Source organism: Agelaius phoeniceus, chromosome 18 (genome assembly GCF_051311805.1).
Source record: "Agelaius phoeniceus isolate bAgePho1 chromosome 18, bAgePho1.hap1, whole genome shotgun sequence".
In the NCBI taxonomy this organism is placed as follows: domain Eukaryota; kingdom Metazoa; phylum Chordata; class Aves; order Passeriformes; family Icteridae; genus Agelaius; species Agelaius phoeniceus.
This window is the reverse complement of record NC_135282.1, coordinates 12,074,122-12,099,941: the sequence shown is the minus strand read 5'-3', so window position 1 is coordinate 12,099,941 and position 25,820 is coordinate 12,074,122. Positions and strand designations below refer to the sequence as shown.

Here is a 25,820-nt window from a genome sequence, read left to right as displayed (position 1 = left end):
GTGATCTGAGCAATCCCCTCAGCTCTCTGGAAAGGCTGGGCACTGTGGGTGCTGTGCTGGGTTCATTCCCAGCCTTGGGCAAGGTGCCCTTTCCAGATGGTTCTTCAGAGGGGTCTCTGGGTGCTCCCCTGGACCTGAGCCTGCCACAGGGAGTTTGTGACAATTCAGTCTCAGAGCTCAGCAACTGCAGCCCGAGAGAAAGTGGGGAAATACTTTGGGAACTGATCTCTGCCTCTGTCCTACCCATTTATCCCAGTGACATTTGCCAGTGGCAGCGCAGTGTGTGTCACACAGGGCATCCAGGCAGTGTGGAATGCAGGACATGGCATCACTGCTGTGCAGTTACTGCTGGAGAGGCACTTTGCATCCCAGAGAGAGCCAGGAGTGCACTCACACCAACAAAATCCACGTTTCTGTGGTCTCTCTTCATGGATATCTCCTCTGGGCTGAATTTTCTTGCTCTCCTGTCTTTTTTCCCCTCTGGCTCACATCCCCACTGCCTTCCCATGGCTTTATTCAGTCAGAGCTCTGTGTCTGGCTGGTTCTGCTCACCCAACACCAAGGATCCCCTGAGTGCAGCCTCCATCCTGCCGAGCTGTGGGGAGCCCTCTCTGCTTGTGCTGCTGCCCTGCCTTGCCAAGCCAGCCTGGGGACAGACAGCTCTCCCTGCCACGGTGAGCCTGCCCCGGGGGACGATGCCCGAGCAATGTGGAGGGGCAGCAGGGTCCCAGCACTGCGAGAGAGGAGCTGGGGGAGCGGGACTGCTCCAGGGAAGGGAGTTCAGCAGCCGAGGAGGGGGGAGAGGGAGCTGAGGGGCTTGGCTGCTCTGAGCAGAAACGTACGTGAAGAAAAGCCTCGACCCAACCCTGAATTCCACAGCTCGACTCCAGGGACAGGGAGAGGGAGAGAGGACAGGACGGGACAATTCCAGCAGCCCTGCGACTTGTTCATAAAAGCCTCATCCCCCCAGCCCTGCCTGCCTCCTCCCCCATCGCCTCCACAGCTCACGCTGGGTTTTATTAACGCAGTTCCCCTCGGGCTAGAGGGAATCACGTCCCAGGAGACATTCCAGTCTCAGATCAGCTTCGGAGGGGATCAGAGGGAGCCAAGGCTGGGGGGCGTTTCACCGGGCCCGTTCCATTCGCGGGGAGCCGGCAGGTCGGGAGCGCTGCAAGACGGCACTGGCCGGCTCCTGATAGAGCCCGAGCAGCCGCGGCTGCAGCCGAGCCCTGCCCGGTGCTCTGTGCCCATCACCCGTGCTGTGCCCGGTGCTCTGTGCCCATCACCCGTGCTGTGTCCGGTGCTCTGTGCCCATCACCCGTGCTGTGCCCGGTGCTCTGTGCCCATCCACCCCTGCTGTGCCCGGTGCTGTGTCCCAGCCACCCGTGCTGTGTCCCCTGCTCTGTGTCCCATCACCCGTGCTGTGTCCAGCCGCTGGCTGCCAGCTCCTGGCCGGGCTCTGCCGGGTGCCCGGGCTCTGCCGGGTGCCCGGGTGGGCACGGGGGGCTCTGGGCAGGCACTGTGGCCCATGGCTCGCTGAGCTCTCTGTTGGTGACCCAGAGCCACACTGAGCTCGCTGTTGGTGACCCGCAGCCACACTGAGCTCTCTGTTGGTGACCCACAGCCACACTGAGCTCGCTGTTGGTGACCTGCAGCCACAAGGGCTCAGCCCGGGGCCAGCCCCGTCCCCGAGCACCGCCCCAGTGCCAGCCCCTCGCCAGCACGGCCCCTGCAGCAGCCGGAGCAGCAGCGATTCCTCCCGCCAGGAATGGGAGCTGGCTCCCCGGCGTCTGGCTCCCCAGGTGAATTGCGGTGTGCCCTGAGCCCACGCCAGGAAAATGCCAGCAGATGAAACTGCATCTCAGGCCAAGAGACACGAAGATGGATGTGTTTTCCTCGCCCCGCTTATCTCGCAGGCAGCGCTTCCCAGGCGAGCCCGGCTGTGTTTGTGTGCGCTCGGCTCCTGGCACGGGGCAGGGATGAGCAGACACAAACACTGCGGGCGCTGAGCGGCTCCCGAGCCCGGCCCGGCCCTGCCCGCGCCGCGGCACCGACCGAGCTGCTCCTGGGGCCAAAACCAGCGCTGGGCTGGGGCTGGGGCCGGGCTGGGGCTGGGCTGAGACCAGAGCTGAGCCTGGGGCTGAGTCTGGGGCTGGGCCTCGGACTGAGGCTGGAGCTGAGACCAGAGCTGAGCCCAGGGCCGCATCCAGAGCTGAGCCCAGGGCTGAGTCTGGGGCTGGGTCTGGGGCTGGGCCTAGGACTGAGGCTGGAGCTGAGACCAGAGCTGAGCCCAGGGTTGAGCCCAGGGCTTCATCCAGAGCTGAGCCTGGGGCTGAGTCTGGGGCTGGGTCCAGGGGATGAGTCCAGGGCTGAGCCCAGGGCTGCTGCAGAAGGGAGAGGAAGAGCTGGAGGGACCCCGCAGCTGCTCGGGCACCATGCAAGCTGCACTGTGAGCTGCACTGTGAGCTGCAGTGTGAGCTGCACTGCACTATGAGCTGTACTGTGAGCTGCCCTGCACTGTGAGCTGCACTGAGCTGCACAGGGGACAGGCTGAGGCTGTCTCAGGGCTCCCCAGGGACCCTTCCTGGCCTGGAGCCCTGAGGAGTGCAGTGCACCTCTGCAAGGTGAGGGGCAGCACGCTCCTGCCACCATGCCCCTTGATCCAAGGTCAGGGGGGCAGCAGTGAAGTCATGGCCCTGCCCCACACGTGGCCCTTGGTTTCATAAGAGCACTGCATCAAGCTGACCCCAAACTCTTCTGACTCTGCACTGCTGGGTTCAACCCACAACTAAGGTCACAGAAAGGGGAGGGCAAAAGAAAACAGATGTAAAATAAGAAGTATGGAATCAAGCAAGACTTTCTTCATAGTGAGACTGACCTAGTTAAGTTGAAGTCTGGAAAACTTTGGTGTTTTCAAGGTTCACTGTTTGGACCCAGGGCAGCCTGCACAATTCCAGCATTTCCATTTGAAAGATTTTTAAAAAACCCAGTAGAGATTTGAAGCAAAGCACTTTGCTGACCAACCTATATTTTATTTTACCTATTACTTTACCTTTCCACTTATGTCCAGGCCCAAAGGCCAAGTTCCCACTCCACAACCTCTTCTTGCCCACTCCCCATGCCCATGTCTGGGGCTGCCAGCAGAGGAGGAGAACTGAGTAATTCAAAAAGTACTCCTGATCAATCATGTTTACATGGGCAGTTCACTGCACATGACCCCCAGCCTTGTTTGCACCCACCACCACCTGTACAAACACCCACTTTGGCTGCCCAGGAGAAAAACAAGGTGCCAGGGCCAGAGAAAAGGGGAATCCCAAAAACCAGAGGGGAGGACAGAGACTTGCCTGATGAGGACGTGTCCTCATTTGTCACCACTGAGCAGTGATGCTGGAGACATCAATTCATGAGGTTATGTCCTACGGAGAGAGCAGGAAAGACATCAGAGAAATCAAAGGGGTTTGGCTCCTGGAGCCTCTTCCAGCTGCTCAGGGCAATGCCCAGGGGGTGTAAAGCTCTGGCTTTGCAGGGGGCCTCAAGCCAGGTCCCCAGGCACACAGAACACAGCTGTGAAAGTCACACCAGGGAGGTGGCAGGAAACAAAGGACTTTGGACAGACAGGCTTAATCCATTTAAATTCAGTTTCTCTCTCAGTTCCCTCCCTTTTCCCCTTGGCTCTCATCAGAAGCTCTTCCCCCACCTCCCCTCAGTCCCAAGTGCCTTACAGCAGTATCACACCCAAGTGGCCCACGGGCTGAGGGAGTTATTCCACCTCTTTGCTGCTCACAAAGAATCAAACCTGCTGTTCTCTTCCCCTGGCACAGCCCCTTTCCCCCTAACACCTGCTGGGTGTAGAGTGAGGTTATCCCCAGCTGCTGGCTCCTGCTGAGACTCACATTACGATGCTGCTTTGCCTGCCCAGGTGTTCACAAGGCCCTCCTTGTTGGGAAGCCTTTAGTGGAGTGGGAGAAGAGCTAATGCTTGTGGTCAGAAGGACTTGGAAAACTCCTGACAGCTCTGCCACTTGCTGGGGCTGGAAGGCCCTGAACAGGTGCTGAGCAAGAAGAGCTCCATGTGGGGATGTTGATCAGCAACATCAGTGACCATTGGGGCCTCTCAGCCATGAGAACTTCCACTGAGCTCCTGCAGCCATCCAGAGAAGCCCAAGCTTGGCTCCAGCCTGGCAGGAGCTGCAGGAAAGCAAGCAGAGAGGGAGATGTCAGAGAGGGAGATGTCAGAGAGGGAGATGTCAGAGTGGGAGATGTCAGAGATGGAGATGTGGGACTGAGGGGTCTCAGACTGAGGAGTGCCAGAATGAGGGGTGTCAGACTGAGGGGTGCCAGAATGAGGGGTCTCAGAATGAGGGGTCTCAGAATGAGGGGTCTCAGACTGAGGGGTCTCGGAATGAGGGGTGCCAGAATGAGGGGTGCCAGAATGAGGGGTCTTAGAATGAGGGGTGCCAGAATGAGGGGTCTCAGAATGAGGGGTCTCGGAATGAGGGGTCTCGGAATGAGGGGTCTTGGAATGAGGGGTCTCAGACTGAGGGGTCTCAGACTGAGGGGTCTCGGAATGAGGGGTCTTGGAATGAGGGGTCTCAGAATGAGGGGTCTCAGACTGTCGGTGCTCTGGGGCTGGGGTGGGAGCCCTGTGCTCATGGGGCAGCAGCCTCTGTGCATCCATGGGGCTGCATGGACAGGACAGACAGTGGCTGAGAGAGCTCCCAGCTCAGGAACACAGCAAGAAGGAATCCTGCAGGCTGTACACAGGGCACAGGAGTCCCCAGAACACCCAGCAGCCGTTTTCCTGCTGCTAAACATCCACTGGCTTGGCTGGGAAATGTCTGTGATCCCAAACACAACATGCACTCTCTTTTGTGCTGAGTGCCTTGGCAGGAGCCAGCAGTTCTCACACACAGTTCCATCTCTGCAAGGACCAAGTTTCCCAGAACACCCCCTTTAAAATCTCCCTTCATTAAGAGGAGCCAAGCTGCCTTTTGCTGCCTCCCAGGCTGCTCCCATGCCTCTCCCTGCTTCCCCAGGGCTCCACTGCCATGGGCTGGAAAGCACTGAGCTCCCAGAGACACCAACACTAAAAGAAAAGACACTAAAGAAAAGAGAGACAAAGGCAGGAAAGCTTTTTTCACTGGGACCCAGCTGTCTGGCTCAGAGAAAGGCAAGAAACAAGGGTCTGCTCTGCATTCCTGGGACACAGCCAGAATAAGAGCAGAAGGGTAAATTCCACAGTGCAACGTGGTTTTCCCTGCTCCCCTGTCCCCTTTACAAACAAGGCCTAGGGGATACTCTGAGCATGGTGCTGCAGGGCAGGGACATCTTGCTAACAGGCTGTGAGTTAAACACTGCAGCACCTTCCACAGCCAGCCAAGGCCAGGCTCTTTCTTCTCACATCTGCTCACCCTGCCCAGGATTTACATCGTCAGTATGGTTCCCATAAAACTAAACATGAAGAACTGATCACAGAAAAATAAAGCAGTAATAAAGCCTGGGATGTCAGGAAGCCTTACTCACTCCCTGCACACCAGCCCAGGCAGCTGGAGATCAAAGTTCTCTTATTTGCAATACATTTCTTGAAACAATTTTCAGCTAAACTCAGTCTGCTGAGAGGATGCTGACACAATCCAGGGCTTCTCCCATAGAAACAGGAATCAAGAAACCAGATCTGTGCCTTGCTGCCTCCATCTCCAGGTGGCTGAGCAGATGGAGAAGTCTTTGGCATCTCCAAAATGAGGAGTTGCTCCCTTCCTTCCCCTCCCTCAGCATCCCTGCTCGAGAAAGCTTTCTTGCAAAGGGTGAGTGAAAAAGTGAGCAAAGCAGAGCCCTGCACAGGCAAAACAGGAGTTCAAACTCATTAAAACACGGCTGTGAGCTACTCCCCACAGGGGGACTGGAGTGGTCTCGACGGGCACTGAGAGGATGGGGTTTAGTCCTTGGTGCCCTTAGGCAGGAGAGGTGAGAGACGCCTTTAAAGGGCCCCGTTTAAAGGCACCCCAAGGCAGGCAGGAGCCGGGGGCCGGTGCCGGGCAGGCGTGGGAGGGGGGTCCCGCCCCGTTCCGCCCCCGGGGGGTGGCGGGGCGGAGCGGCCGGGCCGGGCGGGACCGGACCCCCCTCCCGCGATGCGGCCGGGCCGTGTCCCCCCGGCCCGAGCAGCCGCGGCTCGGGGAGAACAAAAGGCAGGAGCGGGAGGAGGCGCGAGGAGGAGGGCAGGCGGCCACGGTGGGGGGATAAAAGGCTCAGCGAGACCCCCCCTCCTCCTGTGCCCCATGTCCGAGCCCGCTCCGCCGCCCGGCATGGCCCGCCCGCCGCTGCCCGCCGCCGCCGCCTTGCTGGCCGCCGCTCTGCTGCACTGCGCGCCCGCCGCGCCCGCCCGCCGACACAAGCCGGTGAGTCGGGGCCGCCCGCTGCCTCCCTCCGTGTCCCCCGCCGCTCTCCGATGCTGTCCCGAGGGCGGGATCTCCCCGGCAGATCCTCCGCTGAACGGGATGAGCTGTGTCTTCCCCCCGCCGCTCCATCCATCCATCCCCGGGCCGCGCTCGGGATGCCGGCACGGGCGGCGCTGCCGGGAATCACCGGCCACGGGACGGTGCCCGTGCCCCGGCCGTGCCTCCCGCTCCGCCGGCTCCTCCTGGCTTCTTGGGGAGTTTTCACAGCCGTGTTCCCGAGGGAAAACGGGGACCGGGACAAGGAGAGCTTAGGAGAGGACGCGGCATCCCCCGTGCTCCCTGCACAGGCAGCAGAGCCCTCGCTGCTGCTCCAACACCCCCTGCGCGCTGCGCTGGCAGCTCCCAGAAGTTACGGGGAGACGAGACTGAAGGGATGAACCAAAGGCAGGCAGGAGAGGAGCAGCAGGGCTCTTTCTTCCTGCAGATGCCTGCCCCATCCCAGCACCTGGGACTGCGGCTGCCGGAGAGGAGCAGCGGCGTGCGGGGGATTTGGGGGACGGGAGAGGACAGAGAGCTCCTTGTGCTGGGAATGTGTGCGTGTGTAATCGCGTTATTGTAGACATGCTCTTCGCTGCTGTGCCATGAAATAATAACAGAGCAAATGCCCGGTAGCAGCCCAAGGGGATTAGTTCAGGTTCTGTCGATGGTTTTATTATCAGCTCTGTCATCTGAGCACTTTCTAACTTGGCTGCTAAATCTGCTGTGGGCTGGGACTTGGCACGGAGCAGCCTTGGCCCCCAAAGTGCTCGCATTCCTTCGAACGAAATGTCACCGCGCTCGGCCCCGCTCTGCCTCCGGGGAAGGTGAGGCCAAGCGCTCGCTGGTGGCACCCTGGTGGCACCCTGCACTCCAGGAATGACGCTGCTCTGCGGCTTCAGGCCCGTCTGAGAGCAGCAGGGGGTGCGCTGGGAGGGCAGAGCTCCACCGGCATAAAGCTGGAGGCTGCCGGTTCCCGTGGGACGCGGCCTGGGCTGGGCTGGCAGGTGCCTTGTGCTCTGCCCTGTGCAAGCTGGGAAGCTGCTGCTCCTGGAGGAACCTGCACAGCCCCTGGTCCTGGTCTGGCTGCCAGCAAGGGCCTGTGTGGGGTCCTGGGGGAAGGGAGAGCCAGCCTGGGTTTCACCCTCTGAGCTGGAGCCCAGCCCAGCTGCCCATGTCACCGTTCAGTCCTGGTGCCAGCACCCACAGCTGCTGAGTGCCTGGAGGGGTTGCAGGGGCTCAGCTCACTTGGCCAGTGCCCCTCGAGCTGGTTTGTGCACCAAACTGCTGAAGAGCACAGAGTTAGTGCAGGGCTCCAGGGCTGCTCAGACTCCTGGTCCATCAAACCCAGAAGGGTCCCCCCAGGTGGCACTCTGCCAACAGAGAGGTGATTTCTTCCTCATCCTAGGCTCATGCTCTGCTCTGTGAGTGCTAATCCTTCCCTCCTGGCTGGAGTAGCTCCAGGTGATGCTCCTGCAGGTCTGTTTTGTTCAGGAATGCCTTGTGCTTGTGTGTTGGACCAGCCATGTGGAGCTCAGGCTTTCAGACTGATGCATTTGGCTCAGCCTTTGCAGAGATGGTGGCTGCATTGCTTGGGTTGGAGATGGACAGGTGATCCCCCATCCTTTCAAACAGCAGTTCTCTCATCCCAAACAGCTGCTCTTTTGGGTTCCTCATCTGCTGTCAAGGCTTCTGAAGGTTATTGTGCTGCCTCTGAGGTGCAGCCAGTTTTACACGATGGAGGTGGCAGCAGGGGAACACGCGGGTGCAGGACAGCTGAGGTGGCACTGCCAGGCTGACAGAGGCCTGGCCACTCTGTGCCCTCTCTCACAGAGAGCTGAGCCACGACATCCCGTGCTCCCTGCTCTGACTGCCCCAGCCTGCTGCACAAAGGGATGTTTCCCTCATGTCTGACAGCAGCTCATTTCCTGTCTGGGCACCTTTTGCTGTCAGGTGATGAATGAGAAAGGGGCCAAGGGGCTGAGCTGGGAAAAGAGATTCACACTCCAGTGAGAGCGAGCACAGGAGCTCCTCAGGCTGTGCCAGTTCGGGGGTGGGCAAGGACAGCCCGGCTGCAGGAGTTTGTGCTGCACCCAGCTGTTCGTGGCTGTTTGTGCTCCAACAGCGAGCCACAACGGCAGCAGCTGAGAGGGGAGGGAATCAGGGCTAAGATTCACTTTAAAGCGAGGCTATAGGGCATATTGCTCAAGGACTTGTATTCTTTAAGGCAAACCCTGTGGAACTCCTTCACTTTCATACTAATGCCTAAAGAAAGCAAGAGAAAACTGAGAGCAGAATAAAGGCTGGGTCTGGTGTCCACTGTAAAACTTGAGAACAAAAGATCTGCAGTCCCCGGGCTGTGCACGCGCAGACACTGAATTCCTGCCCTGCCTGTGGCTCCCCGGGGAAATCAAAGCCCTGCATTTGCTGGGAAGGTCTCTCTCTGTGAAGAAGTTGTGGGCACCCTCCCAGCTACCAACACAACCCATCAGGGGTGCAGAACCCTGAGCACAGCAGGTTCCCCTCTGGCAGCAGGGCACTGCCTCCCCCACAGCCCCGGCCCGCCTCGCTCCGGGCTCAGGCGGCTCCCGCAGGAAGGGTTTGATTTGCACTCCTTGGTTTGGCTATTTAAAAACTGCAGTCGGGGCTGGGGTAATTTTAGGCATGTTTATCTTCTGCTCTGGGAGAGACTCAAGACACATGTAAGTAGTTATTCTGCAGTGGGTTTGTTGTGTTTGTGCTTCACAGGCAGCACACACACACACACACCCTGCAGTGTGGCAGGGTCTGGGGTGCAGCTGGGAGGGGAGAGGGAGAGGGGCAGTCTGGGGAGGATCCCCCTCTCCAGGTTATGTTGCACTGCCTTCCCCCATGCTTATCCTGCCCTGGCACCATAACCTCTGGGGCTCTGCAGAAGAAGGGATGCACTGGATAGAAGTTGTTTGGAAAGGATTTTTAGTGGAAAGTTATCCTGAAGAGATGCTGGACATCCCACTTCCCACCCCCCCCCCCCCCCACTTTCCCCCCCCCCACTTTTTCTCCCCCACTTTTTCCCCCAAGTTGCTCTTTCGTATTAATCTCAACTATGTGGACAGGTAAATTAAGGGTTTGTGGGTGTTCTTGCACTGGGGATGGCTCAGCCAAAAGCAAATGGGAGCAGAGCTGAGTCTGCACATAGCTGCCCAGCAAAATGAAAAGCAGAGCACTTCAGGGGTTCACTAAGGCCACAGACATGTTTTTAGATGTTCTCTGAGATCCTGGTGCAGACAGAGGAGTCCCAGCAAGGACAGGCAGGTGACCAGACTTCCTCCTCTTGGTGGATTTGGGCAGGAGAGAGGCACTGGTAGCTCATGGCTCCCCTTAGCTTGGATGTAAGTGCACAATGAACAAAACATCTCAACCCCCTTCCTCCCCTGCCAGGAGTGTGCCACATCCTAGAGCAGTTTCTTCATTTCAAGAGGAATTCTAGGTCATCAGATTAAGGGCTCTTGAAACCTTTTGCTATGTCAGCATCCTGGGGCTTGTTTGCTCTGTAAGTACTCCTGTTTCTGGCAAGCTGTTGCTTGGGTGACACCAGCAGCTTGGTTGTGGTGCTGTTGATGGAATAGTCTCACAAACTGTCACATAATTAAAATGTCTGATAATAAAAATAGTCCTGCAGTGTTTATTCATTTGCTTTCTCTTGTTACACCAAAGCCTGCTTCTTCTCATTCTGTCTGTGGCCATAAACATTTGCAGTCCATAATGTTTCATGTTCCACGTTGCTTAGGAAAAATAAACATTTTCCTTTTTTCATTGCCAACAACAACTACCATCAAGTAATCCGGAAACAAAGTGTCAGGGCTCAGGAGGTAATGTTGGATGGTGCCCTGGGTGGGAAGAGGAAAATCCAGCAGTGTGTGCACAGCCAGGCACTGCAGCAGCTCCTGTTTGGGCCCAGCCTTTGTGCTCTCTCTGTCTGCAGTGGGACCAGGCTGCAGCCAGCACGGAGCAGCCCTGGAGTGAAAAATTTTGTGTGAGCAAAGAATTCATGGAGTGGTTGGGAGACCTTGTCCTGGGGAGGCAGGACCAATAAATCTGCTGGCTTTGCCTGGGCATTGTTTCCACTAACAGTGCCTTGACCAGGAGCACATTTAGCTCAGGGTTAGACCAGAACACAATCATGTTTCAGCCATGACATTCCACCTGCAGCATCAGCACCTTCCCAGCCCAGGCTCCTCCTGGAACACAACCTGACTAAAATGAAGCTGATTCCGGTTTTACCATTAACCATCAGCTGTAGCTGCACTTTCAAATCCAACCCCTGCAAATCCATGCTGGGCTGAGAGGCAGGCTGCACAAAAAGCTGTCCCTGCATCAGGAGAACAATGCTGAGATCAGGCAGGAACACTGCTGTTCAGGGGGTGCAGAGCCTTTGGGGGCATGGCCACCCCACAGTGAGCAAAAATGGGGTGAGAGAACTGCAAGAGAAAGCATTTCTGCTGAAATGAGGGCAGGAGTGCTCTGAGGTGCAGGCTCATAGGGAGGAGGGGGGTAATGCTGCCAGCCAGAGGCAGCAAACACCAGGACCTTGGAAATGCTCTGAGTAACAAAAGGAGGAAGCAGAAACAGAAGCAATGGAAAAGCAGCAGAAGGGACAGGGGAATGGAGACAAAGTCCTTGAGCTCATTCCCCAAGTAAAGGGGAAGCACCCAAGACTGAAGGATTCAGGCTGTAACTTGTCCAGTCCCTCCTGTCTGACAGGGAGAGGGGTCTCCTTTCATGTCCATGCCACAGGAGCCCAGGTGCTCAGGTACACAAAGAGGACACAAGTTTGAGTTCAGGCAGGCAGAGGAGGATGGAGCCAGGCTCAGGAGAGCTGCGGGTTGGTCAGCACCAGGCACCAGCCCCACCCCTGTGCTCATTGAGGCTGATGCTCCACTGCTCCTGTGCTGCTGCAGCTGCTGCTGCTCTCGGGGGCTCTGCAGGGTGAGTGCTGCTCAACAGCAGGAGGTTAAAGATGCTCCTGGCTCCTTGGGATGGCTGGAACACTTCCTGGGAAGCTTGGCTGGTGTTCATCTGGCTCCAGCAGACCCAGAGGTGATGGCTGCTGTATCACAGCACTTGAAGGCTGATAAAGCTGTGAGGAACTGAGTGGGCAGCCTGGACCTCTGCTGTGGTTTCTGCTGTCCCCTGGGATCTGTCCTTTCCCTCCTGCTCCCCCTCAGCCTTTCAGTCACGAGGCTGCAGGAAGAGGCACTTTCTTTGTGAGGAGCTGTGACCAGCCTGCAGCACAGCCCTCTTTGCCACAGCTTTGCTCCTCTGCTGTCCTCACTGCCCTCAACCTTTGGTTTCAGGCCTGGAATCCTCTCTGTGCTTGTGCTGTGTTCACATTTACTGACCAGCCTCTTCCAAAGCCCTGGCCTCTTCCTTGACTACAAGGCAGCAGTTCCCATGCCCAGCTATGGGTTATTCAGGGGGTGGCACTGCAAGTGGCTGCACACACTCAGCCAGAGGCTCAGATCTGTTTTGCATTCTGCTGGGGCAAACCCTGGGATTTTCCTTTGCTTTTGTGTTCAGGAATCCCCTCCCTTCTGCTGGTGGGATGCCCTGATGGGTACCCAGCAGCCAGTGCCCTCCTTCCCTTGCCCTCCCAGCTCTGCAGCAGCCTGGGCAGCAGCAGGGCCCTGAGTGAGCCCTGAGCAATCAGCCAGGGTGGGGTAGCAGAGCTCAGGGAACAAAGCAGATCTCCCCACCAGAGCGAGGGCTCAGCACTGCCTGGGAAGGATGCAACCTTAAGCAAGCGGACACGGTATCTAATCCCTGGGAAGTGCCTGCAGCAAGGTGTGTCCAGCCAAGGAGGCCAAGATCTCCAGCCTGGGTGTCCCCTGAGCATTGTTTGGCAAGTGGTTTGTGCCTGTCACATTTCCCCTTGCCTACAGTGGCATTTTCCAGCCCTTTCCTGCCATGGTGCTAATGTCGGTGCAGTGACGACAGGGACAGAGTCACTGTTTGTCCAGGGGCACACACAGGACACCAGGGCAGGTCCTGCCTCCTGTCCCACCCACAGGAGCACATTGTGCCCCTTCCAGGACTGGGTCTGCAAAGGGCAGAAGGAGCAGGGAGGGTCCTGCTGTTGCAAAGTGGGGTTTGGAAAGCTGGGATTCATAACAGAGCCTTGAGGTAACCAAAGAGGAGAGAAAATCTGCCTCTGCTCTGCCTCTGAACAAGGGACTCCTCAGGGCAAGAAGGAAACAGGCAGCTTCTCCTCTCTGCTCCTGGGCAGAGGAGAGAGAACCTCCAGTTCATGGCAGTGCCCCCAGCCTGGAAGGAAACTGGGCCTTCCCAGGGGTGGAGAGCATCACCAGGGAGAAAAACCAGGGGTAAGGAGCATCTGGGTCAGCCTCAGCCCACCCACCCACCTGAGCACTCCTTGAGGGTTTCCCTGTGCTCCTCAGCCCTGCATTCCTGGCCTTGGAAAGCCAGATGCATTCCTCACCCCAATCCTCAGCTGCCAGAACCTGGCCATGGGTGCAGCCAGGAGCAAGGGGCTGAGCAGCCCTGCAGGCTGTGCTCGGGTGACACAGAGCCATTGTGTGCTCTGGTGGCATCAGGGCTGACAGCAAATGTTGGCCAGAACATGAACTTTGTCAGCTTCTGCTGCCAGCTGTCCTTTGCAGCAGTAGCTGCCAGCCCAGGCAGGGTGCCAGGGGGCTCTCAGAGAGCTCCTCTGAGAGGACAGGTACCTCCAGCCTGGCAGGGCTCCAGTCCCAGCAGGAGCAGCCTGGGGACAGCCCAGCCTGTGCTCCTCCTCCCCCAGGCCCTGAATGGATGCTCAGTGTGTGGCTGGTGGCTTGGGCAGCTTTTGCTGTTGAGGGTGTGAAAATCCTGCTGTTCAGGATGGTTCCTCTCCTTGCTGGTGCAGTTCCTGTGGGGTGTGAGAGTGCACTGGGACACCAGGGTTGTATCAATGGCTCTGAGGCACAGGCTGGCAGGTGCCCAGCCACCAAGGGTGTCTGTCTGTCTGTCTGTCTGTCTGGGGAGGATCAGCCAGCAGGCTGGAGCAGTGACAGACACACCAAAAGCCTAAAGTGATGTGTGGACACCCAGAGTGCAGCTTGTGTGCCCTGCCTGGCTCCATGAGTGCCTGGCTCAGGGGCACAGGGCCGGAGCTCAGTGGTGGAATTAATGCCAAGGCCTTCACACTTCATTCCAGCCCGCGTGAATGGGCCCATTGTGGCAGCAGAGGGCGGCAGCATGTGGATTACAGGCATCATGGCAGCGCTGGCACCGTGCCATCCTGACCCCCGTGTCGCTGGCAGGGCTGCCAGGAAAGCTGGCCTGGAAGGAGGCAGCTCTTTGCAGGGCAAGAAAGAACTGCCTAAAGCCCAGGTCCAACCTCTGGAGCCCTGTGGGACAGAGCCTGCCTGTTCACCACTGCTGCATCTCAGCTCCTGCCTGCTCAACACCTTCCATCCTTTCATTTGCTGCATAAAATCAGGCAAAAAAAAAAAAAAGAAAAAAAAAATCTGTGTTTGGCCCTCTGCAGCACAGTGAGGTGGACTAAGCACCTGTCACCCCACATGCCTCACAGCAGCTTGGAGGCAACACCTGGGTTGTGTTTCATGGTGTCAACATGGGAAACCGGTGGAAGTCAGCTAATTAGCATTAATTAATGTTATCAAGAAGAAACCTTGCTTTTCCAGCTACGTGTGGGAGAGCCCAGGAGTTGATATCCCAAGCAGAATCAGAGGTACAGTGAGGTGAGGGGACATGGTGCAGTCCTTCCCTCAGGCAGTGGCGGGGGCTGCAGGGACAGTCTCTGCTGCTCTCTGGGCTGTCACCCACACCCCTGTGTCCTGCTCTGCCATGCTGAGACCTGCCCATGGTGCCAGGGCAGCAAGAGGACACCACAGAAGTGACAACAAGGAGCACAGCTGCGTGCTGGGGACTGAAGACTTCCTCCCATTAATGTCACCTCTACCCCGGGCCAGGAGGGAATAAAGGATGTAGGGCAAAGGGGGAGAATTTATTCCCTAGTGATTTGTTTTATACTTGAAGGGTCTGGTTCTCATCCACAGCCTGCAAAAGTATTTCCTGCGGGCCAGCTGCCAAGGAAATGTGGACCAAAAATAGCTGAGTGCTTAGTGGGTGCCATGGCATGACACAGTGCCCCCCAGGTGTGAGCCAGCCCCAGAGCAAGGAGCACGACATGTTTGTGGGGAGCAGGCTGGGAAACAGAAGTGGGAACCGCTGCTGCAGGACTGCTGTGGGCACCCCTCTGCAGCAGGAAGCATCTTCACGGACACTAAAGTCGCGCTTTTGCTTTTGCCTTTCAGGACGTGTCTCGAAAGCATCACACCTGGAAGGAGCAGGCTCCTTGGCTGGCTGCCCTGGCGAACGCCGTGGGCACGGGCGTGCCTGCCAAGGGCTTCCCCGGGGCGGCGGCGGGGCCCTGGGCCGGCTGGAACCCGCCCCGCTGCGGCGTGCCCGACCCCGACCCGCCCGCGCCGCCGGGGGCCCAGGGCGGCCGCAACCGCCAGAAGCGCTTCGTGCTCTCCGGGGGCCGCTGGGACAAAACCAACCTCACCTACAGGTAAGGGAGGCTGCCATGGCCGCCAGGATCGTGTGGCACCCAGACTGGTGTGGCACCCAGACTGGTGTGGCATTCAGGCTGGTGTGGTACCCAGGATGGTGTGGCACTGAGGCTGGTGTGGCACTCAGGATGGTGTGGCACTCAGGATGGTGTGGTACTCAGGCTGGTGTGGCACTCAGGATGGTGTGGCACTCAGGCTGCTGTGACAGGCTGGTGTGACACTCAGGATGGTGTGGCACTCAGGGTGGTGTGGCACTCAGGCTGCTGTGACAGGCTGGTGTGACACTCAGGATGGTGTGGCACTCAGGGTGGTGTGGCACTCAGGCTGCTGTGACAGGCTGGTGTGACACTCAGGGTGGTGTGGCACCCAGGATGGTGTGGCACTCAGGCTGGTGTGGCAGTACTCAGGATGGTGTGGCACTCAGGATGGTGTGGTACCCGGGTTGGTGTGACACTCAGACTGCTGTGACACTCAGGCTGCTGTGGTACCCAGGCTGCTGTGGCAGCCAGGCTGGTGTGGCACCCAGGCGGGTGTGGCAGTACTCAGGCTGGTGTGGTACCCAGGCTGCTGTGGCACTCAGGCTGGTGTGGCAGCCAGGCTGGTGTGACTCAGGCTGGTTCACTTCTCCCTGCCCAAACACTCAGTCTGGTATTCCTGGGGCTGTGATGTGACCATGAGAGGCACAGGGGCCAGGGGAGCTACACACTGAACATGGCAGGCTTGTCCCCAGCACCTCCTCATCCCCTCCTGAGCACACTCCACAAACACAGCTGCCCTCCTGTTGTTCCCTCAGCCCTGGGCGCTGCCACACCAGCACCCCATGGCACACAGGGTCACTGCCCTCACTCTGTCACTGCCCTCACAGGTTCTGAGCTGAGCCCCCACCACCAGCTCTTTCTCCTGCTGTGCCTCTGCCCCCACAGCCACCCCGAGGAGAGCTCACCTCACAGTTTATTTTAAAGAGATGTTTTTATTCAGCTGTTTCTGATGGTCCCATAAACACCACTTCAGTGTAAAGTTTTGCCCAAATCACCCCACACATTCTCAGTTGTGAATCTGCCCAACAGACTGGAGGGAGGGTTGTGCTGCCTCTGCAGCTGCCCTCAGGGCTATGAGTGGAGAAGTGAGCACAGTCATATGGACCTTGACAGCATGTAAATCATCTTGTGCTTAATCCAATACAGGAGACTGTTCCTCACACCATCAGGAGGCTGCAGATAACAGAAAGGCTTATTCCTTTTTTTTCTTTTTGGTCAGTAGTGTTAAAGAAAGAAACACAGCAGAGATTTACATACAGCAACGCTGTTAATGGAAAGGAAACTTCCCTCTGGGGCAGACCTTTCAGTCTGCTCTTGTTATTGGAGGAAGTGGGAGCAACTCCTCAGTGAACCCAAGTTTCCAGTGGCAAAAAATGCAGTGATTAAGGAGAAGAAATCACATCACATCACACCACTCTCAGGAATCTTTGTGGTGGTGGCCTTACAGGGGATAGACCTGGGGAGTGCTGCAAAACTCTCCAGGGAGCTCACCTCTGACACACCAGCCAGAGGGTTCCAACACTGATGGGATTTATCTGCTGCACATGTTGCTTGGTAGAGGCTGTGACCGTGTTCACAGGGGTTCTTGGATGAGGGAAGAGAGGAGGATCTGACTCCATGCTTCAGAAGGTTTGATTTACTATTTTATGATATATATTACATTAAAGCTATACTAAAAGAATAGAAGAAAAGGTTTCATCAGAAGGCTGGCTAAGAATAGAATAGAAAAGAATGATAACAAAGGTTTGTGGCTCGGCTCTCTGTCTGAGCCAGCTGGACTGTGATTGGCCATTAATTACAAACATCCAAGATGGGCCAATCCCAGATGCACCTGTTGCATTCCACAGCAGCAGATAACCATTGCTTACATTTTGTTCCTGAGGCCTCTCAGCTTCTCAGGAGGAAAAATCCTAAGGAAAGGATTTTCCATAAAAGATGTCTGTGACAAGAGGGTGCTGGAGCAGTGCATGTATGGATTGGAGATGTTCTGGTGCAGGGAATGGTGGCCCTGGTGATGCTGATTGCAGAATTGTGTCTTCCTGACAGCCCTGTCCATCGGACAGCAGCTGATGCTCTCCTCATCCAGTGTCTGTTGCCTTCCAGAATCATCAGGTTCCCATGGCAACTTGTAAAAGCTAAAGTGAGAAGGACCATAGAGGAAGCGCTGAAAGTCTGGAGTGATGTGACCCCGCTGACCTTCACCGAGGTGCAGGAGGGACGGGCTGACATCGTCATCGACTTCACGAGGTGGGCACAGCAGGCAGCACACCCTGCCCCTGCCAGAGGAGCAGGGCTGGAGCCAGAGCAGAGACCTGCCAGCACACAGCTCAGACACTTACATGGAGGCTCATATTTCTGCTTTCCGACACTGGGATTGTTTTAGTTTTGTCAGTCATGGGCTGCTCGGTGTGAGTGCAGCTGTTCCACACAGCACCATTACTGATCATTCATTCATTTTTCTGGTACATTTACATTTCTCTGCCCACAGGCTGTTTTCTTAAGTGTTTGTTTTGATTTTCCATCTTCAGGTCCTCCATCCTGTCCCTTGACTGAAGGATATAACTGTCTGCCCAAAGACAAATATAGTTTCTTGGTTAAGGGAATCTTGGCTCCTGGCCTGAAATTCCCTTTTGGCAAAATACTCACTGGGGCAAAGACTTCCCTGAGCTGTGTGTTTGTACAGAGCTAATGAGGGCAGTGGAGACTGTCCAAGCAGTGATGTGATTTCCATGCTGTGTATTTGTCTCCCTCAGCTCTCTCAAGTGGCCACATCTCTCATGAGTTTCCTTCATTACTCATCAGTGGCTTGGCCTGAGTGAGGACCTGAGAGTTTGGCTGGGTTTTGCTGTCAGTTTTGCTGCCAGCTGCCCTTCTGCAGCCCCCACCACCCAGAAATATCAACTCAATCTTGACTTAGGCAGTCACCTCCTTAATTCTTTGGGCTTAACAGTCAGTTCTGGGCTGGAGGCTGGAGAGGGGAGGGGGAAAAACATCCCTGAGAAAACATACAAACTCCCCAGAGCTTGGTGTGACTGAGATCTGCTTCCTCGGTGCTTGGTGTGATCAAGCTGCTTCCTCAGGGCTCTGAAGCAGAATTTGGCTTGTGGCAATTGGAATAGCTCTGAGAGGTTGATCTAGACCAGTGGGAGGAACTCAGGATGAGAATGAGAGCTGCTGTCCCCTCTCAGTGCCTCCCACCTCTGGCTATGTGATGCTGGAGCTCCATGGCCTTTGTCTGAGGTGCAATGTGTCTTCCCTGCAGGTACTGGCACGGAGACAACCTGCCTTTTGATGGGCCTGGAGGGATCCTGGCACACGCATTCTTCCCCAAAACTCACCGGGAAGGAGATGTGCACTTTGACTATGACGAGACCTGGACCATTGGGAACAACCTGGGTATGGCACTGCTTCAAGGGGAGCTGTGGCTGCTCCAGGATGCTTGTCAGTGAACTTGGAAATGATTCCCTGTGCTATGAACAGGGACCCTGTAAAACTGACAGGGAATAACTATTTTTGTGGTGAGCATTGTCATCTCTCACTAGTTAGAAGCCTGCTGTTAGCATTCAGGTCCAGGACCCCAGCTTCCCCATGGATTCCTCCTGCTCTTCTGCCCAGCCATGTGCTCTGCCACTGGGGAATTGCACCCAGCATTGGCAGGAGTCATTAGAAATGAAACAAGCAAAGGATGAAGGAAAACTGAGGCTGGAGCTCCCTGTGACCCTGTTGTCTTCCAAAGAACAGCCTCAGTCCCAGGCCCTGCACGCATTGTTCCCTATCTGCCCTCAAACAAGTCCATAAAGGGAAACTACCCAGGCTCCAGCTCTGTCCCTGTGGCCTGGGAATGCTCTGACCATAAACAACATCACATCCAGTCAAGACTCTTTTTTAAATTTTTGCTAATAATAGATCCAAGCTGGTAGCTCTCTGCTTGGGCACTCAGGGTCTGGTGTCACAGTATCTCATGAGATACTGCAGTACTGCCTGGGACCAACTGGAGCAGTGCCCAGAGCATCAGTTTCTGGAAGACTCACCAAAATTAACCCAGGTCAGCTCCTCCTCCTCCTTCCCAGTTTATCTGCATGGACAAAGATATAATCACAAAGCCCAAGTTAACCCCAGGCCTCTCTGGGGATTCCCAAAATGCTGGCCATGTCAGTGGGCACCCCCAAAGCCCGTGGGGTGCCACTACCCTGTCAGTGCCAGCTGTAGGCCAGTTTGACTGCGTGGTGTCTCCAGCCCTGCTCGTGCTGGCCCAAAACAAGAATCACAAGCACAGGACCTCTTTGCAGAGAGGTTTCTGCTCCTGGGGCAGCAGTGGGCTCTGTTGGCTTTCACCCTCTGTTGTTGAAGAATTTCCTGCATTCTCCCATAAAACAGAGTTGGGGGCAAACCAGGAACCAAAGTGGACACCAGTTCCCATCAGAATCCAGCTCTACTCCACGACATTCCCCCTTCTCCCCTCCTCCCATATGATCCATAAATAACTGCTGTAAAAGCTCTTTGGAGCTAATTGCCATTTAATATGCTGAAAAGAGCTTTAGGATATAAACACGGATAAATCCTTGACTCAGCTCTCAGTGAGACAGGGAAATCCTTGGCCTCATTTTACTGATGGGAGAGCAGGAGTGTGCCCTGGGGTCACTCCAGGGCTGTGCAGGACACAGGCTCCACGTGGAGGACCATCCATGAGGGACACAGGGATGCTGTCCAGCACAGCTCCTTCAGCTGTGCACCTCCCCTGCAGAATCTGACGGCACAGCTCATCTGCCAACACTGGAAAGCAGCAAGTGAGGAGCCTGCCAAGCTAAACAGAAGTGTCTGAAAGTTTGTAATAAATCACTGGCATGGAAATCCCACTCTCTCAGCTGACCTAGATGTGTTGATTTAATCAGGTCAGTGCTGTGCAGATTCATGGCTTCCAGGTAAAGCTGGCCAGTGGAGGAAGGCAGGGCTCACCTTCCCCTCCACCCTTCCCAGGGATTCCTCCCCACTGTATTCTCCCTGCTCCTGGTGCTGAGAAGTGACCAGGGAATTCTCCCCTGGAGCCAGCAGGGAAATCCTGCTTGGAGCACCAAGGCTGGCTGAGCCACATCCCTGCTGCTTTCATCACTTGGGCTGCAGCTTGGAGGATTTCTGGCTGAAGGCAAGTGAATGAATATGCTGGGATAATAAAATTTGCCAGCTTTAGAAATGACCCTTTGGAAGCTAAACAAAACCTGCCAAACAATACAAGTTTGTGTACTGAAATCCTCTTTCCCTCCTCTCCTTTTGTAGATGCTCCAAGGTCATGTATTCCTAAAACATGGTCTCTCATAAATCTGTTTAAGTCTCAGGTCTTGTCATTAGGTAATATTTTATGGATTTATTTCTAAATGACACCTTCTTGACACAGTCCCCAGACAAGCAATAAATGAGCTCCCTCTGCTGTCTGTGACAAAGGCCTTTGGCAAGTGTTAATCCCAGAGTTCTCTCACTGACACCAGTATCTTCCACAGTGGGTGTGATCTAACTGGGACTTGCTGAACTTCAGCTCTTGCCAACAACCGCTTCAAGCTGGGTGGACAAACACCAACCTGACCACAGCACCTCCTACACATCCTTCTCTGTGCAAATTTCTCCTTTCCAAAAGTGTATGGAAAATTCTTTTCTTCCTGGTAGCTGAGGAGGTGGCAAGAGCCTCTGACAACAGAATTGCAGATTACCAGTGTGTCCAGGTTAATACCCAAGTGTATTAATTGACTCATGGTGTTCTGAACCCTGAACCCTTAAAAAAAACCCCCTACAAACATATATTTGAGCTACACAGGAGATATCTGGGAACAGCACAGTTGGATGTAGATTTCTCTTTCCTCTTTTTGGACTCCTACAACACATGTCAGTGTCTGGTAACTGGTAGCAACAGGCCCAGGAGGCCAAAGCATGTGAGTAGACAAAAGTATCTTCCATCTTTTCCCTCTGTAGGCACTGACCTCCTGCAAGTGGCTGCCCATGAGTTTGGCCACGTGCTGGGCCTGCAGCACACGGCTGCCTCCAAGTCCCTGATGTCCCCTTTCTACATCTTCCGCTACCCCCTGAGCCTGAGCGAGGATGACAAGCAAGGGATCCAGTACCTGTATGGGAAACCCTCAGTGCATCCTGACCCAACCCCAACCCAGCCAGCAGAGCTGCCCCAGCCAGACCTTGAAACAAATGAGATCACCAACGTGGAGGTGAGTGCAGGGCTGCTCTGTGCCCTTCCCTAACACCCTGGCTGGGGCTGCCCTGGCAGCAGCTCAAGTTGGTGTCTGCCTCTTCCATCAGTGTTGTCATTATAGTGCAAGAGTTCCATATTGCTAGAGTTTCAGACCTCCTTGATGTTGTTTTTAGGCAGCTCCTCTAGGCACTGACTCTTCCTTGTCCTCACAGTAGACAACTGACTCCAGTTCCCTCAGCCAACCAATCCACTCTTTTATAATAATTCTTAATAATTAGCTCAGCTGCAATTCTTTAGGGGGTAAGATTACATTCCATACTTCCTTTATTTACTTATGTTCTATCCCCCTACACACCAGCACTGCTGAGCCCAGACCAGCCCAGCCCCTACAGCTGGCACTGGGATGCACAGGGAGGGGATCTCCAGGCAGCCTGTGCCCAACGCAAACGGGGCTGCCTGGACACCTGGGGGCTCTGGGGGGCAGCCCTGACCTGCTGTGCCTCGGCAGGCCCTGCAGCCCGACGCCTGCCTCACGGCCTTCGACGCTGCAGCCACCATCCGGGGGGAGCTGTTCTTCTTCAGCTCGCGCTACGTGTGGCGGCTCCGTGCTGGGAGGCTGCAGGACGGGTACCCAGCCCTGGCCTCTCGCCACTGGCAGGGCATCCCCAGCTCTGTCGATGCCACCTTCGAGGACCCGCTGGGCAACATCTGGTTTTTCCAAGGTAAGAGCTGGACTGTGATCAGATGGCTCAGAAATCTCAAAAATTACTTAGGGGTAGTCAGGACCCAGCAGGTTCCTGGGACAATAAATCTGGAAATCCTTGTTATTTGTTTCCTTAACTATTTAAACTCTTTATCGCCTATTGAGGACTGAGAACAAGAGTTCACTTTGGTTTTAAACACAGCCACAATATCTCATTCTCCTTCCTTGGAATACAAACATCTGTAATGGGCCTCTGCCCTAGGAGAGGAGAAGGAAGGAAACATTTGCTCCATTTCTCCAGCTGTCATGGAAAGCACTGTGCCAGAAGGGGACCCCAGCAGTTCCCTGGTTGTGCCTGTGTCCCCAGGGTCCTGCTCAGTGTGGGAACAGCATTTTCTGTGCTCCTCAGAGACCTGCATGTGGAACTTCCCCAGTACCCCACAGCTTTATGAGCCCTCAGGGAGCCTGGGTGCAGAGCCAGGCAACCTCCAGCAACCAGAAAGATTAGAAATGAAACCATCTCTGGGGTTCAAGGCCAGCAGCAAACCCTGTTTCAGTGCCACTATTTTCTTTAATGCTTTTCCCAAGTGGAGGTTTAATAGCAGGGATTCAGGATGACATGGGAACTCATAGTGGGTGTGCACATCTTGTAGGCACTCCATGAGACAGAGCACCAAAATCACACCAGTGGCTCTGCAGGCAGAGCTCCTGCATGAACACATTTCTGAGCACCTGACCTGCACACAAGGGCTTACAGTGCTAAAATTGGCAGGCTCCTACGGTGAGTTAAAATGAGATAAGGGGAAAGTATTACATGCTGTAGGCTAATTACAGAGATTCCCATTTTAATCTAATCTGGAACTCTGCTTCCAGTCTCCATATCAACTTGGCAAATTCTTCCTGGTTTCTGCAGCTTGCTCCTTTCCAGCCACATGCCCTCTTTGTGCCTGTGCATGCCCACATGATTTCCAGGTGCTGAGATTGCAGGGCAGAGGCTGGTCCCTCCAGCCAAGTCCTTTATAACTTCTACAAATAGAAGAGAGAAAAATGCAGCTACAATGGCCTTCCTGCAGGAAGGCAATCCACCAACACCCACCAGGCTGGACTGAGGTGGGATGTCAATCATTGACAGCATTTTGGACACACAACAGTGGCAGCATCCATTACACTTGGTGGTGATTTTGCCTCTCAGGCACAGCTTCCCATGGGAGCTGTGCCAAGGCACCAGCTCCAGTTGCACAGTTCACTGCCAAATTATCAGAGTTTTTGACCCCTTGTTTCCCTTTTCTGTCTCCTCAATAGATTCCCAGTACTGGATTTACGATGGCGAGAGACGGGTATCTGGTCCCACCCCCATCGCGGAGCTGGGCCTCCCTGCATCCCCAGTGCAGGCAGCTCTGGTGTGGGGGGCTGAGAAGAACAAGATCTACATCTTCAGTGGAGGCAACTACTGGCGTTTCAACCCCCAGAGGCGCCAGGTGGACAACATCTACCCGCGGGCCATGGCCGACTGGCGCGGCGTCCCGGCCGAGATCGACGCCGCCTTCCAGGATGAGCTGGGTCAGTGCTCAACCTGCTCTGGCTCACAGCTCTGCAGAGTCACACACGTGGTTGTACTGGATATTGCCCAGCCATAACATATCCCAGACAGTGTAGAGGGGCAGTTCCCTTCAGTGGGGAGAGAATTGAGAAGTTGTTTCATTGCCACATATCAATTGCAGCAATTGATATGTGAGTGTATGGTAGAGAGAAGTCAAATATCTGAGCAAGGAATAGTCATGGAGTCCTGCCCACCTCTCACTGCTCCTGGCAAAGGAAGTGATGAGAAGACAACAGAAACATTGCCCACACTTCTACAGGGGAGCTGAACAAAGAACAGGCTGCTTTTGGTATTGACCAGTGTGACGTGTTCACAGGGATCTCAGGTTGAGGGAAGAGATGAGGATCTGACTCCACGTTTCAGAAGGCTTGATTTATTATTTTATTATATATATTATATTAAAACTATACTAAAAGAATAGAAGAAAGGATTTCATCAGAAGGCTGGCTAAGAATAGAATGACTGATAACAAAGGCTTCTGTCCCGGACTCGCTGTCTGAGCCAGCTGACTGGGATTGGCCATTAATTACAAACATCCAACATGGGCCAATCCCAGATGCACCTGTTGCATTCCACAGCAGCAGATAACCATTGGTTACATTTTGTTCCTGAGGCCTCTCAGCTTCTCAGGAAGAAAAATCCTAAGGAAAGGATTTTTCATAAAAGATGTCTGTGACAGACCAGTCCTCTCCAGTGTGCCCCATGCTGAGAACAGCAGGGCAGTGCCACAGAAACACTGGGGACAGCCAGAGTGCTTGGGATGACAGTGTGGTGAGTGCCTTTTTCCTCTCTAAGGATGAAGTGAAACAACTCCCTGCTGCTTCCAGAACCTAAATTCCAGGGCAGCTTGCCCACAGAACAGATGCTCTGAGCAGGTCCTTACAAGTTGCATGTCCCTGTCCTAAAAATCCCCTGCCCTCACAGGGCTGGGTCACTACAAGCATACAGCATATTTAAACCCACCAGGAAAATAAAATAAAATCCATCCTGTGTACTATCCAAAAAGTAAAACTAGAGTTTTTTATCTAAACTAAAACAGTGTGAAGAAAAGTGAATGCTACAAGCCTGGGTTCAAGTAAAATCTCCTGCCTCTTCCAGCTCTCTTTCAGTACCCCATGTGTTGCAGTGTCAGCTGAACAAAATGCTGGAAAAGAGCTGAGTCGCATGAATGCTGCTTCTTCTAAACCTTCCTCTCTCACCCACAGGTTTTGCCTATTTCCTGAGAGGCCGAGATTATTGGAAGTTTGATCCAGTCCAGGTGAAAGTGCTGGAGGGCTACCCACGCCAGATCAGCCAGGACTTCTTCAGCTGCACACCCTCCTCCAACTCCTTCAGATGAGGGGCATGCCTGTGTCCTCCATGCTCCCTTGTCATCTCCCTTTACCTCCAGCAGCCACACAGAGGGTTCCCTCTGCCATTCCTGGCTTCCTTCCAGGCTCAGCATCTGACACAACAGGTGTCTGTCACAAGTGACAGAGTTTGCTCCTCTCCAGTTCCAGCAGCCCCAGCTTCAGTTACTATCAATGTAAAAGCAGCTGCCATGTTCTTTACAGGCAAGGGAGGCCACTGTCATCTAGCAATAGCATCCCAAAAGCCACCAGGCCAGCCTGGAATGGGATCACGCTAACATAATTAATCTGAACCCATCCTGTAGAACTGATCCATGGCATTCCCTATGTTTACACAACTCACTAGGGCAGCCCTTCGCTGCTGCATACGCTGGCCAAAGAGGAATAACCCCCGAGCCCGGGGCCTTGAAGGACACCGACCCTACCTGCAGAGGAGGAGGACAGCGACGTGCGGCTGCTGCCAGAGCCACTCCGCCGGGCAGCCGTGCTGACTGCCAGGGCCCTGCCACAGCCCTAGCCCGGCTTTGCCGTTGTATCCCCAGCATGCCTTAGGATTTTGTACCCATCTGTATATAGACAAGGGGCCCCTTCCCTCCCTCCTTCGCTCGCTCCCTCCCCGGTGCTGGGTGCCAGTGCTGGACACTGCCCCGCGCTCATCCCGCCGCGGTTCCCATCCCGGGACGCTCAGATGCACTGATCGCTCCCGAACCGCCGTTGCCGGCCCGGGCTGGCACCGCACACCCGCCGTGCCCGCCCAGCCTCAGGCCAAGCACCCCGGGCTGCGAACAGCCTCCTCCCCTTCCACCTCCCAGCCGAGCCCGGCTGGCGGCACGGTGCTGGGGTTGTGCCGTGTCCCGTGTGTATTTATGTTCCGCCCCGCCACAATAAAATCCGCCTTTTTTCTACATCCTGCCGTGCCGGCCGTGCCTCC

The 25,820-nt window shown here is 55.3% G+C and overlaps 1 protein-coding gene across 1 annotated transcript; it reads left to right on the top strand.

The window, feature by feature from the left end:
* The first annotated feature begins 6,076 nt into the window (after positions 1-6,076).
* On the top strand, positions 6,077-25,796 carry MMP11 (matrix metallopeptidase 11). The gene is made up of 8 exons (XM_054645854.2): positions 6,077-6,394; positions 14,749-15,005; positions 17,148-17,291; positions 18,307-18,440; positions 21,006-21,253; positions 21,746-21,959; positions 23,243-23,500; positions 24,746-25,796. The coding sequence occupies exons 1-8, from the start codon at positions 6,128-6,130 to the stop codon at positions 24,877-24,879; spliced, it is 1,656 nt and encodes a 551-aa protein (XP_054501829.2). The 5' UTR covers positions 6,077-6,127; the 3' UTR covers positions 24,880-25,796.
* Positions 25,797-25,820: the final 24 nt, after the last annotated feature.

Coding starts and splice junctions, on each gene's coding strand:
- MMP11 (XM_054645854.2), top strand. CDS start 6,128: ATGCGGCCGGGCCGTGTCCCCCCGGCCCGAGCAGCCGCGGCTCGGGGA. Junction 6,395..14,748: donor CCGCCCGCCGACACAAGCCG/GTGAGTCGGGGC, acceptor TTTGCCTTTCAG/GACGTGTCTCGAAAGCATCA. Junction 21,960..23,242: donor CAACATCTGGTTTTTCCAAG/GTAAGAGCTGGA, acceptor TCTCCTCAATAG/ATTCCCAGTACTGGATTTAC.